The sequence below is a fragment of the Anneissia japonica genome, unplaced genomic scaffold, assembly GCF_011630105.1.
Source record: "Anneissia japonica isolate Jap-2015-1 unplaced genomic scaffold, ASM1163010v1 scaffold11779_len1430905_cov172, whole genome shotgun sequence".
NCBI lineage: Eukaryota > Metazoa > Echinodermata > Crinoidea > Comatulida > Comatulidae > Anneissia > Anneissia japonica.
In genome coordinates, this window is record NW_022740041.1 from 132,222 (window position 1) to 145,999 (window position 13,778).

At 34.2% G+C, this 13,778-nt stretch overlaps 2 protein-coding genes across 4 annotated transcripts; both read right to left on the reverse strand.

The window, feature by feature from the left end:
- Nucleotides 1-2,226: 2,226 nt before the first annotated feature.
- LOC117118192 (muscle M-line assembly protein unc-89-like) lies at nt 2,227-7,381 on the reverse strand. Of its 3 annotated transcripts, none has more exons than XM_033262709.1 (4): nt 6,085-7,380; nt 4,991-5,068; nt 4,365-4,496; nt 2,227-3,662 (listed from the first exon to the last, which is right to left on the reverse strand). In XM_033262709.1, the coding sequence occupies exons 1-4, from the start codon at nt 6,541-6,543 to the stop codon at nt 2,649-2,651; spliced, it is 1,683 nt and encodes a 560-aa protein (XP_033118600.1). In that variant the 5' UTR covers nt 6,544-7,380; the 3' UTR covers nt 2,227-2,648. The 3 variants fall into 3 exon arrangements, with proteins under 3 accessions (XP_033118600.1, XP_033118601.1, XP_033118602.1); XM_033262710.1 differs by having other exon boundaries at nt 2,227-3,659; nt 6,085-7,379; XM_033262711.1 differs by lacking the exon at nt 4,991-5,068 and having other exon boundaries at nt 6,085-7,381.
- Nucleotides 7,382-8,739: 1,358 nt separating this feature from the next.
- Nucleotides 8,740-13,627, reverse strand: LOC117118182. The gene is made up of 3 exons (XM_033262698.1): nt 13,455-13,627; nt 12,941-13,023; nt 8,740-10,561 (listed from the first exon to the last, which is right to left on the reverse strand). Exons 1-3 carry the CDS (start codon nt 13,545-13,547, stop codon nt 10,405-10,407), a joined length of 333 nt encoding a protein of 110 aa, XP_033118589.1. The 5' UTR covers nt 13,548-13,627; the 3' UTR covers nt 8,740-10,404.
- Between the last annotated feature and the right edge of the window lie 151 nt (nt 13,628-13,778).

The following is a 13,778-nucleotide window of genomic DNA, read 5'->3' on the forward strand; positions in this document are numbered from 1 at the left end:
GCTTTTTCTACCCTCACTTGCATGCCACGATGTGACGCTGTCTGAAGATTAATGGAAGGCTAAGCGCTCGCCTGGCGTCTCGTCTTGTTGCGTACTCTCTATGTCTGTGTTCGGCTTTATGTTAAATTGTTATGTATTTTCGTTGCCTGATTTTAATCAACTTGAACTTATTTTCGTTGCTTGATTTTAATGAACTTTAACTTGATCTTTATATGTTTAAATAAACAAATTATTCGTAATCCATGAAATACAATCTCAATTTATATTTGTTACGTTATATATATTCATATCAACAATCAACAGTGCTTCAGAAAGACACTTTTAACAAGAGAAGATATTTACTAAAAATAGAATGGGCAGTAAATTCAAAAAGAAGATTATTAAAATACTTGTATGGAGTGTAGCTCCATATGGGTCTGAAACCTGGACAATGGGAAAAGTGAAATATATAGGCTCTGGAAGCTTTTGAAATGTGGAAAAAAATCGAAAGGATGGAGAAAATTAGTTGGAAAGACAAACGAACAAATAAGTAAGTACTTACCATCGTCCTATTAGCCTAACGTCATGATCGTGCAAATGATCCATACTAATGAAATTTATCTTTATCATCATTGTCACCACCACCATCATCATCTTCACCACCAGTGACCACTATCACCACCATCATCATAACTAACATCATCATTATCAATACTGTCATAATCTACATCATCAACAACATTATCATTATCATAATCATCATCATCATCATCATCATCATCATTATCATCATCATCATCATTATCATCATCACCAACATCATTATAAAATAAGATAAGATAAGCTTTATTGGCATTATATTCCAAACAAGTGAACTATGAAATTACAGTCTTAATCATAGTCATCATCATCATCATCATAATCATCATCATCATAATCATCATCATCATAAGCATCATCCATTATTATCATACCCATTGTTTTAATGCAGCATAGACGAAATCATTTTCAGCATATTATAAACATCATCTAACTGCTATACACATTATCATAATCTTTACAACATAAATGCAATTGCAACAGAATAATAGCTCTCATTAATCTTTCCTTTATTTATTTTGTGTTATTTGTTTCGAATGGCTCCTTGATGTTTGGAGTTTGTTGCTGCATACAGAAGTAATAAGGAAGACAATTGTACCATAATTCTTTCATCTAGAACATTTAGAGCAATAAATATGTACCAAATGCAATTTCCAATGACATAATCGGTTTAATGTCCCTTTCTGCACCTGTAATATTCACACAATAGAGTTGGAGTAGGTTTATTGTTGACAAAAAGAATTATACTATTAGTAATTATAATTATCGAGCTGTAGTAATAATTATATTCGAACACAATAGCTACGAATATTAAATTAATACATTAAAATTTTATGAGAAGTCTATGTCAATATATACAGTGGTTTTGCAGTGCTGTAAGCCTACATTGAAAGAATTCGCATTACGTGCTGTATTGATAATGCTCAAAGGAATTCATAATGAAAAATGTTCCCCTATTTTGGTCAAAAGCTCAGTAACTTTGACTTACATCGTATGCATGAACGCACTAACCGCAGAAAACTCGAAATTCTTACCTGCTATTGGTTTAAAAAGCGTGACGTCATTCATAGACAGGGTAAAAACTGTTCTGAATACCAAATGTTTTTTAAAAATGATCACTGGTTATTTTACCAACCAGCATGAAACTTACATGTACATGGCAAGAAAAGTTAATTTATGAGCTACAATTGACCGTTCACCCTAAAGTTTAGCGAGCTATCGTTGCAGAGTTATGTTGAGCAGAAGCAGGAATGATCACTCAATTTTGCAATAATTGTAAGAATGTATAGATGAAGCTTAAAACATCTAGTTTTACAATCCGAGAGCCCCAGATTGCCAAATAATACCATTCATATTATATAGTCGATTTTGTAAGAATCATTTACTGTCTTAAGGTGTGTTGTGAACCGTTCAGTGAGCAGATGACTCGAAGTTTTTATTATGGTTCACATTACGGTAATAATCTAAATTACATTACAATTTCAATTGTTTTCTTCTCTAGTAAAACAAGAATACATTTGCCTCACCAATACTTAGACCCATAAATATATCCTATACATTTTTACCTCCGTCTTGGAGGATTTATTTTCACCCCTGTCTGTCTTTCTGTTATTATTTATTTGTTAATTGTTATTATTATTTATATTATTTAGGCCAAAAATGTTGTGTTGCCTTTAGCGACCGTTCGAAAATTTCGAAAAAATCGGGTCGGCATTTTTTATTTTTTTTTTTTTTTTAATTTTGTTCAAAAGTCTTCCTTTCACTCAAGTACAAAAAATACCACTTCTTATACCACATAAGTGTTGGCACAGGAGCAGGCTACCCGGCACCATGCACTCAATTATACACCAGGGTAGAGAAAAAAGCAATACAGATAAAGTGCTTTACTATAGGACTGGATAATTGAATAACAAATCCAACCTTGTAGTGGTTGTTGTGATGATGATTATTAGGTAATGATGATAATGGAAACGACGACGACGATCATGGTCATGGGTATATCTTTTTAATAGTCTGTGTTGTAACATTGCGTCATTTGCCATCTCATTCTTTTCTCTGCTTGGTCGATACTAATGCTGTCGTTCGATTGAGTCGTCTTTTCCATCATCTGCTTTTGCAATAGATGGTTTAGAGGGTGTTTGCCTGTGTACGGACTGAGCGCTATTGTTTCTTGAAGACGAAGAATTGACGGATGCACACCTAGACTTGACTCTCCCTCTTAGTCGACTTGATCGTCTGCCTGGAGGCGCTTGAGGATTATGAGCTACCGGGGAAGGCGAATCAGCATTTTTTCCTGTATTTGTCTGTTGAACTGTCTCATCGTCTGGCTGTGCTATAGTTTCAGCTACCTCTGCATCAATATCATCAGTCTCTGGAGTTTTTGACTTATTATCTGGTGCTTTTGGTTTACTTCCGGGTGTTTCTGGAGTGCTACTTGATATCCTTGGCTTACTATCTGGTGTTCTAGGTTTACTACCTGGTGTCCCTGATCTGTCATCTGGAGTCTCTTCTTGTTTTACAGAATTATCTTCTTGTGTTTCTACTTTCTCGTCTCTAGATTTTAACTTACTTTCCAGATTTTCAGAATTGTCATTAGATGTTACCGGTTTGCTTCCTGGTATTGTTTGCGTTTCCTCTGGTGTACTTTGATTGTTAAGAGGTGATGTGTGTTTATCTTCTAGTGCTTCTTGATTTATTCCTTGTGATTCTGCATCTTCCTCTGGTGCTCCTTCCTTGCTTCCTGATGTAGCATTTTCTTCTTTTGTGTTGTTATATGCTTCTTGCTGGTTATCTGATATCATTGGTGTTTTTATCTCAGTCTCTGTGTCAGATTTGTTATTTCCCACAAGGGCCTCTTGTTTAAAGCTGGTATCATGCCTGCTTTCAGTAGGTTCAGATGTGCCACCTGGTAATGCTGGTTTATCATATGAATCACTGGTTGGCGTTGTCTTTTCATTGTTATGTGTTACTTGGTCGTCAACTTCTGATGTTTCTTGTCCGGTATTTGTTGTTTTTGACGAATCTTCTGTTGACATAGTCGCTAAAGATTCTGTGTTATTTATCTTGTTTGGTGGCATTTCCTGCTGAAGAGAATTATCATTTACAATTAAAACATTCACGTAATAGTTGGCCCAGCGGTATAACAATCACTTTGATAGCGAAAGGTTACAGGTTAAATGTTTTAAAAGCTATCATGGCTTCATTAAGACGTACCCGAAAGTACTCGCTAGTTTTCAATCAATACATGTATCTGATATCATTCATTTATCGTTTACTTTTCTTTCTTTCCTTTATTTTTTTCTTTATTTACTGTTTTATTATTATTATAATTATTATTATGGCGGTGGTGGTGGTGGTGGTGGTAGTGGTAGTGGTAGTGGTAGTGGTAGTGGTGGTGGTAGTTGTAGTGTTAGTGTTAGTGGTAGTGGTAGTGGTAGTGGTAGTGGTAGTGGTAGTGATAGTAGTAGTAGTAGTAGTAGTAGTAGTAGTAGTAGTAGTAGTAGTAGTAGTAGTAGTAGTAGTAGTAGTAGTAGTAGTAGTAGTAGTAGTTGTAGGTAGTAGTAGGGAGTAGTAATAGGAGTAGTAGTTGAGTCGCAGTCGTAGTAGTAGTGGCAGTAGCCTAGTGGTGGTAGTATTCATCATGTTGGTAGTTGTCGATATTTAAAGTACTAAGTGGTGACTGTGGTGATGATCATCTTGCTGCATACTCTGATGATGATGATAATGATCATGTTGATGATGAGGATGATGATGATGAAGATTATTTTAGTAGTAGAGTTACCTACCTCTTCTAAATCAGCTGTGTCTTCAAAAGAATTTTTTTTCTCTGCTCTTTTCATAAGATGCCGTAGCTGACCCAATGACACTTGGACTGCCTCCAACTGCTCGAGTACGGTCACGAACGTGTCTTTCATTGACTAGAGAGGTAAAATGGTAATTCATAGCATCAGTTGTTTAGGTTGTACCATGGTAACAAAAAAAAAACAACAGCAGCAATAATAATAATAATAATTATTATTATTATTATTACTATTATTATTATTATTATTTATATACATTCATTACTAATTAATTATTATTGTATTAAGTTTGTCTTAAATTAATTAATTTTATGGAAAAATGTATAATCACCCTTGTTCGTTATATAAAGTAGCTGGCGCATAATTTAGGTCAGCTACGTTTATTAAAAACTGGTAAAGAATGTGAATGAAATAATTGCGTGTAAGGAGCTCTTCGTATGATTAGCGCCATCAGCTATTATGTGTATATGCATGCAATTGATAGAAACATGTTAGGTCTATAAAGCTAAAATTTTAATGCAGACGAACCCAAAAATTTGTTTATTCATCGATTTACTGTTGCTCCATTGCTCTAAGACTGTAAACCTACTACAAAATACCAATAGTCATACCGATTTAACGATGGCTGAGATGAACTCGTATGTTTGTTTGTCTTGTGGTTGCTTAGCTTTGTTATTCTTCTCTTTCACCTGTCAATATGTATATATATCAAGGACAAATGCAGCGTTTATTATTGATTTCAATGGTATATATGTAATTTATTGCAATGAATATACGAAAATTATATGACAACACTTCTTAATAATAACTTCATAATAATAACAGACATAATAGTGGAGCTACAATATTGTATATATACATACAGAATATTAACAGTGTGTGCTATTTGGATTGTCAGGTTTTATTACCAGAAGAATTCTTTTCAAGGAATAATTACGCATTTTACAGTGTGCGCCAATGTGTGTGAAATACACTGTAGCGTTTTATTGCTCGATATAATGTTCATAATGTTGACAATCATGGTCGATCTAGGATATACAAACATAACAAAATGTAATGTGTGCATTTGGCCCAATGACATATCTATGACGGTAGGCCTACTGTTGGCATCACATCAACGGCATAATGCAAAAAATAAAAACCAAAAAAAAGACACTTCATGTTTTTTATAATATACTAATTGGATAATCCCTCTCTCGACAAGCACATGTACATGTTAATTTAACTTTGTCATTCTGATGTTCATTATTTCATTTCTTCATCTTTATTCATGCCATTCATTCCTTCTCGTTTACTGTTAAGGTTCAATCGATCCTTTAAAATGTAATAGGTCATGTTGTTGTTTTAAGTAGTTATGGTTCAATCCCTCTTTATTTATAATACAATATATCGCAGTTGTTCCATTCATTTGTAAAGAAGGTTGCATGAGAACAATCACTACAGTGAAGATATCGATGGCAGATATACTGCCGAAACATGTATATTTCCATAGACTTTTGTATAATAAAATCAGCTGAGCATTGTCTAAATGGTATTGAGCTTAAAAACTGTTGTGGTGTTTTAAAGGGGCATTTATTTTCTGCTGTTACACTAATAAACTTATAGCTTTATGCTTTATCCTTGTTATATTTTTTAAGAAAGTGCTCAACTTTGGTTTAAAGAGCGCATTGACTAAATAAAGAAGACATAAGTTAAAAAATGTTACCTTTTCATTTTTCATCTCTTGTTGATTCATTGAGTCTTCTTTTTCTTTTTCGTTCACGTCTCTATCACCCTTTTCAGTCACTTTGTCGTCGTTTTCTGAATCATTTTTGTTTCCACTGACCTCTGAGACATCATTGTCTTTCTTTTCCGATAATTCTTCATTTTTCTTTTCTGAAACATCATTCTTATTACTATCAATATCCTGTCCGTCTGCCTTCTCTGATTGGCCGTTATCTGTATGTATACTCGTAATTTTGTCTGTTTTTTCCTCCTCCTGGTTACCATCATTTTCTTTTGATTGCTCTCCTTCTGTCTCCTTTTTGTCGGTCATATCATCCACTGCGTTATCTGCACCGCTAACTTCATTTGCACTGCAATCATTCTCCTTATCTTTATCTTGGGCAGAATTACTTCTCTCTTCTTCTAATTGTTGATTTTCTGGCTCTGAATTTGTAGACATATTTCTTACATCCACGTAATTCTCAATGTTGTTCTCTCAACTATATTTATGTGAACAGGAAGTTTCAAATAAACATTAAGGTAGGCCTACTCCAGTAATTACTGTTTTAACGTACAACATAATTAAATTCTATGCGAAAGTTGCTATGATGATTCTAAATTAGAGTACCACCAATGCTAACTACTTCTAAAATCGATTAATTCATTTCTAGGCATGGACACATATCTGCATTATTCATAAACCTTGACCCAACGCTCCATTTATTGGCTAAGAAGGAACCATTTTTGTATGTATACAAAATATATAGCTACTTCACAGCGCCCTTTACGTTTAACTTTATTATTTTTAAATACGCATGCGTACCGAATTGTCCTTATAAATGATACCCTGTACTTTTTTTAATCCTAATATACCTATATGTTTACACTGGTGATCAAGCATAATAATCATATTTATATCGTTTTCAAAACATCAGAAAGGTTATTGCTTTATAGCAATCGATTTTGCATTCAACGTAGTCGACATTAGATCAATTAGATACTGTCGTTTTGGCGTTTCACACAGAAATTGTCTACAAAATAATTCATCAATAAGTGTTAGAAATATTGCTAAGCCCAATACTATTGTAAATATTTTCCGAATGCGTCTCATTTTTTAGGTTAGTATTCATGACGAAATCGCTTTTATCGAATTGATAGTATATTTTCCGTCCATTGATCTACAATTTGCCTTTCATACAGTCATTAAGTAGATTTGTGTATATTTCAATCGATATTGATAGTATTTTAATTTATCAACAGTAAAGAAAGTTAGATAACTGGCATACTATACATCTTCCTAGTTTTGTCGCGTGTAGCATCTATCAATATTGCATTTCTACATTTTTTACATTGCATTCCAGTTTTTAGCAAATCAAACAAACAAACAAAACAAAACAGAATATTAACCACTACTCTCTAAGAGTTGGCCTACATTCTACAATTTAAAATAAATCAATCAATCAATAAATACAAATTTTTTTTTAAAGTAAATAAATAAATAAAATAAATAAAGACTAAGAAGTAGTTATTCTAAGTTTGGTTCTACCTGTCATACCCAAGCAAATGGAGAAAATGAATGCCTTGTTTATAGTAATCAAGAATTCATTTTAAACAAACCTGTCTCAGAATCAGAGAAACATACTTTAGCCATTGTTCCTGTCATACTGTTAATTGCTTCCACTACTTGGTTAGATATATATTATATTATACGTCATTTATCTTGTCATCTTCATCTTCATCATCTTTTTACAGTTCACATGGTTGATGGCGTTTTTACAATCAATTGTTAACATTTTTCAGTTGATACTAGTTTTATTGTGACCAATGGACTTTTCCAGAGGTCAATCAACTTAATAAATGACCAATCAGAACAGTATCAGGAATACGCGCATGTGCAACAAGCACATGTATTGTCCCACCACAAACGCACATGTTAGTGTATGTTTTAACACTGTCGTACGTCTTCAGAGACCGTAGCAACAATATCCGAGGGGCGGAGCTTAGCAGAATGTCCATTGCGCCACTTTCTCTGCGCGATCTCCATTCTGGTCTAGCATTATTAAATAATCGTATATTATAATTAATTATAATTTAAAAAATATAAGGAAAGTCAAGTTAAGTAAATAAATAATTGACCCTTCCAGAGTGCCAATCAACTTAATAACTGACGAATCAGAACAGTATCAGGAATACGCACATGTCCAACGCGCATGTGGTAGCAACAATATCCATGGGGCGGGGCTTAGCGGAATGTACTTTGCGCCACTTTCTCTGCGCGATCTCCATTCTGGTCTAGCATTACTAAGTAATCGTATATAATTAATTGTAATTAAAAAAGATAAGGAATGCCACGTTAAGTAAATAAATAATTATAAAAAAAGGCAAGAAAATATGAGTTTTCCTATTTGCATAATAAATTAAATTTTAAAAATTATATAAATAGGCCTATTTAAAATACTAATATTTTTTTTAATTAAATTATTTGGGTTTAATTTCTGCTCTAATATTCTACGGTTGAAGCTTGTCAACTATTTAGGTAGTCAATGAAAACCACTTGTTCTGCTGATCTCAGAACAGTTAATTATTTATTTAGAAATCTTATCTTATTCTAAATATCAAATGTAAACAAAAAAATAGAAATAGCGTACATGCATGAGATTTGGGTGATGAATAGATATACAATTGTGATATGATTGAAAAGGTAAAACAAAACTTCCAATAAAACACAAATTCAGTTTTCGCTTATTTACACACTTTTACTACAAGAAAAAATCTTTCAGTAAAACTACTACAACGATTATTCGTTCGCAAGCATTTTTTTAAATGATTAATGGTAGATAGTTTTATAAAGTGCAACATACAAAAGGTCTCTATGCGCTGTAAAATAAGGTGCAGTGAATCTTGGATATGTGAAAAAATACAAATATAAAAATGAAAGTTCCATGCCAAGCCAGCACCCTAACCGAAGCATAAGGATACGCCCTCGTCGATATCAAGATATGAATGAAGGCTCATATCACCCCTTAGCTTAAGGACAGGAGAACTATATTTATTTCATCCTTCCAACAGTACGAATTGTCTGTGGATCTGAGATTTAAAGTTACTAGTAAGCTGATTTCGAGTATCTTACATGCGCATGGGCATTTTTGTGAGTTTATAGCATGTGAACTGACTGCATCTTAATTCTTTTTTATAAATGTATCTGTCAATTCCTTATTACAAAAACTGTCGAATTCATTTTATTTGAATATGATACACTTCAATTCTTCACAATTAAATTATTACTTAATTAACATTTTCCCAGCAAACACAAAACCTTGTTGTAACATGCACGAGTGTTGTGGTGACGTTGCAGCAACTTTATTTCGACGCACTTGTGCCTCTACAAAAAAAAACAAAAAAAAAAACAAAAAAAAAAAAACATTTTGAACCTCAAATCTGTAATGTTATTATAAAGTTATTATAATGAGAAATTCTTTAGCTGTATTACCATAAAGTTGTATCGTAGTTAGTTAAGTGGCTCTCTGTGAACAAGGCACCATCTTTATTTTTATCCTGAAAAACATACCATATAGGCCAACATATAAAGGTGGTAAACTACTCTCCATTCCTTATTTGGATTTAAGATTGGATGATTTTGTCCATGATGCATTGCAGTCAATTGTATAATGTTAAAGCTCCGTCCGCACTATCAAATTTTATGTGAAAAATATATGTTGTATGCCCATATTTGGGTGTAATATGACATTATCATACCAATATATAGGTACATCACACAGGTTACATACAATGTTTTAGTATGGAAAACTTTTAGGCGCGTATTGGTGCAAACGCAATCAACGCTTTGACATGCCTGTGCTGTTACTTTCTTGCTTCCGAGTGTCCGTGTGTGAACCAAGGAACCGTCGTCTTTCAAATGACGTTGATTTAGTGTATGATGTACATGGCCAGTATACTCGAATAGCTACTACTTTTAATAGTGTTTCTCTCAAAGCAAAAATTACGAAGATGGAACAATCATTTAAAATTGTAGGAGCACGCTGTAGGAATTCTCCTTTGCTTCAGAGTTACAAAGAATCAACATCTGTAACTGCTTTCAAAATTAATTAACAACAGATCTTTTAAAGCATTTAACTTGAAGCTCTTCAGTTTCGACATTCCGGTACCTGTACACCATTCTGAATTATTATTTGTTTTCATTCGTCAACTGGATTATTTGTATCCTAAATAAATATTTTGCAAAAAAAAATTAAAGTAAATTAAAAAAAACACACAAAAACAAAACAAAACAACTGTACGCATTCCATCTCATGGGTAATGTTTAATTCAGATGCATACTCGTACTGTGCGATAACTCCTCATCACTGACATTGTCGTCATTTGGCTTCAAACTTGGTGAAGTCAGAATATCATCAAACAGTCCATGAAACGTTGATGTCTGTAATATTCGATTGGAGTAGGATTGTTTTGGTAATTCGCTGAAAAATAAGTGAATAGGTCTAAATTCCTGTGTCATGAGCATTTGGGCAAAGATACTATAGCAAAAGATAGAACTCTCCACAGAAAAATACTTACATCACCGAATTGCATTGTGGATAAACTGTACCAACGTAAGTTTGTTTATATGCAGTCGCACGCGGCACCCCAATAAATGAGGCGCCGCGCACGTCTGGATCTTGTCTGGATACAAACTTACGTAAATTGTCATTGGGCTTATTCGACTAGTTCTCGACTAGTTCATTTCGTTGACTACGATTTTTTTTTTGTTGAGTATTATTTTCATTCGACTGGTTCGTAAACTAGACTTCGTTGACAATTAAGGTAAACTAGAGTGCGTTAATGCACTTGACCAAAACAAACATGGCCGATTGGTCAGTTTAGCAGCAACCTCTGCATTAATGTACTTTAGATTAAATTTCAGAAAATAAAAATTATATTTACCCACATAAATTAAAAAAATAATTGTAGACTAAAACCCATACTGCCACAAGCTGAAGCAACCTTGATTACACAGCGTGTATCGCGGTAACTATGCAGCCATTTTGTTTTGTCGAGTATTTACCAGTTTTCTATTCGACTAGTCGTCTTCGTTAAGAAGGATTTTACCACTGCGCCGGTGGGCGTGGTTTAACGTAGAACGACCAGACGAATACGGATATTATTGTAAACGGAAGGGCGCTGCGTACGTCTGGATCTGCGTAAACAATTTATGACGTATATCAGCTTCACTTTTGGTCTGCGAGAGTTATATCTTGTGGTTCTAGGCGAGTATTTTTGATTTAGGGTATTCTGATGAAATAGCAATGTAAACAGAAACTGAAGATCTCCAGCACATTCTAGATATAAAGTGCCTAAGGTACTGTAAAGATTATTTAATACAAATAACAACGAGAAAAGCAATGGTTCTTAATAAATCAAAACTACCACCACATTCAAATGTAAATACTGATGGCAAAAATTTTAATGAACAGAGAAAAAACGCATGTCTGCAATTATTCTAGGCAATTGAAAGATTAATATAAATATAAATAAAACGGTGACTTGTAGAGAAACATTCAAAATATGACAAAACCAACATTCGATTAGGTAGCATATACCGGTATAGTATATATACATGACTATATATAATATAATATAATGGTATATGGAAAGAAAAAAAAATCATTTTTTTAATTAGCTCAGACAAGCCACCTATTCTGAAATGCACTTGAATATAGAAAATTAAATACTTTTTGGCACATAATAAGAAGTAACGAAAAGGGAGGGGAAAATGTGTTTACTATGCTATACAGGGGCGGATTTAGGGCCCCCCCCCCACCTTTTGGGAGATTAAAAAAAAAAAGAAAAAAGAAAGAAAAAGAAAAAAATGATAGCCCAGGATGCCTCAAATGTTATTTTCGGGCGTCAGAACACAAAAATTTCGCGGGGGCGTGCCCCCGGACCCCCTAAGGCTGTGTTGTCTCGATCGGCCCAACTATTGGCCCCCTTTCGGCCCCCCTTTTGGGCATCTCTGGATTCCGCCCCTGCTATATACTACATTTCTGCCTAATTCTGGACTCGTGAAATGGGGGTTGCTGAGTTCTTAAGAAGCAAGTGATTAACATGTTAAGTTTGGATGGTGGATATGAACAAATTGCTAATTTTCTGCAGTTGGACTGTTTGTCTCTGTAGCGCAGCCGAAATGTTGGTGGTTCAAGCCCAACCAGGGACGAAGGTTTGTATTATATCTTACTTCGATTATTTTAAGTTCACGTATATCGGCGCTTTATAAACATTTCTATGTACTTCGGGCGTCAGAACACAACAATTTCGCGGGGGCGTGCCCCCGGACCCCCTAAGGCTGTGTTGTCTCGATCGGCCCAACTATTGGCCCCCTTTCGGCCCCCCTTTTGGGCATCTCTGAATTCCGCCCCTGCTATATACTACATTTCTGCCTAATTCTGGACTCGTGAAATGGGGGTTGCTGAGTTCTTAAGAAGCAAGTGATTAACATGTTAAGTTTGGATGGTGGATATGAACAAATTGCTAATTTTCTGCAGTTGGACTGTTTGTCTCTGTAGCGCAGCCGAAATGTTGGTGGTTCAAGCCCAACCAGGGACGAAGGTTTGTATTATATCTTACTTCGATTATTTTAAGTTCACGTATATCGGCGCTTTATAAACATTTCTATGTACGCTAGCTAATAACAATTGAGATTATATAGGCCATTATAATAGTGCGTATCGAACACAAGACAAGGTTGACGTCGTTTATCGGAACATAAACATAATATATTTTAAGAGATATTTCATTCTTTGTCAGTAGTTATATTTACTGTGTTTAAGTAAATTTCAAGTTTTTTAATGAAAAATGGTTACCATTCTGCTTGATTGTCATTAGCTGGCTTCCACATGCCCTGTATTGAACTTCCAAATCTGGCTGAGTGAAAAGCCCATTCCATCTAGAAGACAACAACAAAGAATGCAATACAGAAAAAAATCATCAGAGAATGGGAACTACGTGACGCTTTCCCTAAAGTCTGACCAAAATATATAAAGTATGAAAACCATCACACTCAGTATGAAACGCAAGTGCATACCTATAATACTTAACTACTACCTCCATTTTCACGATAACGATTAATATACATATATGTATATATATATATATGTGTGTATATATGTACTTATATATACTTATATAATTATATATATACTTATCCCACCTATCTTCACAATCTTTATTAATTTAAAAAACAGCAAAATTTAAGTTATCCTGGTCTTACATCTAGCTACTCTTTTTTTATTTTCAACGCTAGAGATTTGGTTACTTCTTCGCGCTTAGCCTCATAGCCATCTTCTTAATTGTTTAGTCAAAGAAAATCAAACTTACATGTCTTCTACTTGTCTTCATTATTACGATGTCTCTAACTTCTTCAAGAGATGCCTTAAGTTTGTCTAATTCGTCTACGACATATTTGAGCATATCCTGGGTTTCCTATTCGAATGAAATACAAATATAATGTTATCAGCCAGCCTAGTGAAATAAGAGGGTTTTGTAAAATACGGGAAAGTTAGTGAACGGTCACGTCATCACTATTTTTCATCTTTTGTAGACACGAAGATTCTGCATATTTTATTTGTGTTTCGTTGCCTCTCAAATTTATAGCATGGACTCCTTCGACTATGTAGATGTAAACAGTAGCAGCGAATAATT

Bases quoted from the DNA above. Each gene is read 5' to 3' on its own strand.
- LOC117118192 (XM_033262709.1), bottom strand. From the start codon at position 6,543: ATGTCTACAAATTCAGAGCCAGAAAATCAACAATTAGAAGAAGAGAGA. The intron at 5,069-6,084 runs GTAACATTTTTT...ACATATTGACAG, and splicing joins AAGAGATGAAAAATGAAAAG to GTGAAAGAGAAGAATAACAA. The intron at 4,497-4,990 runs GTATGACTATTG...TTACCTCTCTAG, and splicing joins TCTCAGCCATCGTTAAATCG to TCAATGAAAGACACGTTCGT.
- LOC117118182 (XM_033262698.1), bottom strand. From the start codon at position 13,547: ATGCTCAAATATGTCGTAGACGAATTAGACAAACTTAAGGCATCTCTT. The intron at 13,024-13,454 runs GTAAGTTTGATT...GTTGTCTTCTAG, and splicing joins TGAAGACAAGTAGAAGACAT to ATGGAATGGGCTTTTCACTC. The intron at 10,562-12,940 runs GTAACCATTTTT...CTTATTTTTCAG, and splicing joins AATGACAATCAAGCAGAATG to CGAATTACCAAAACAATCCT.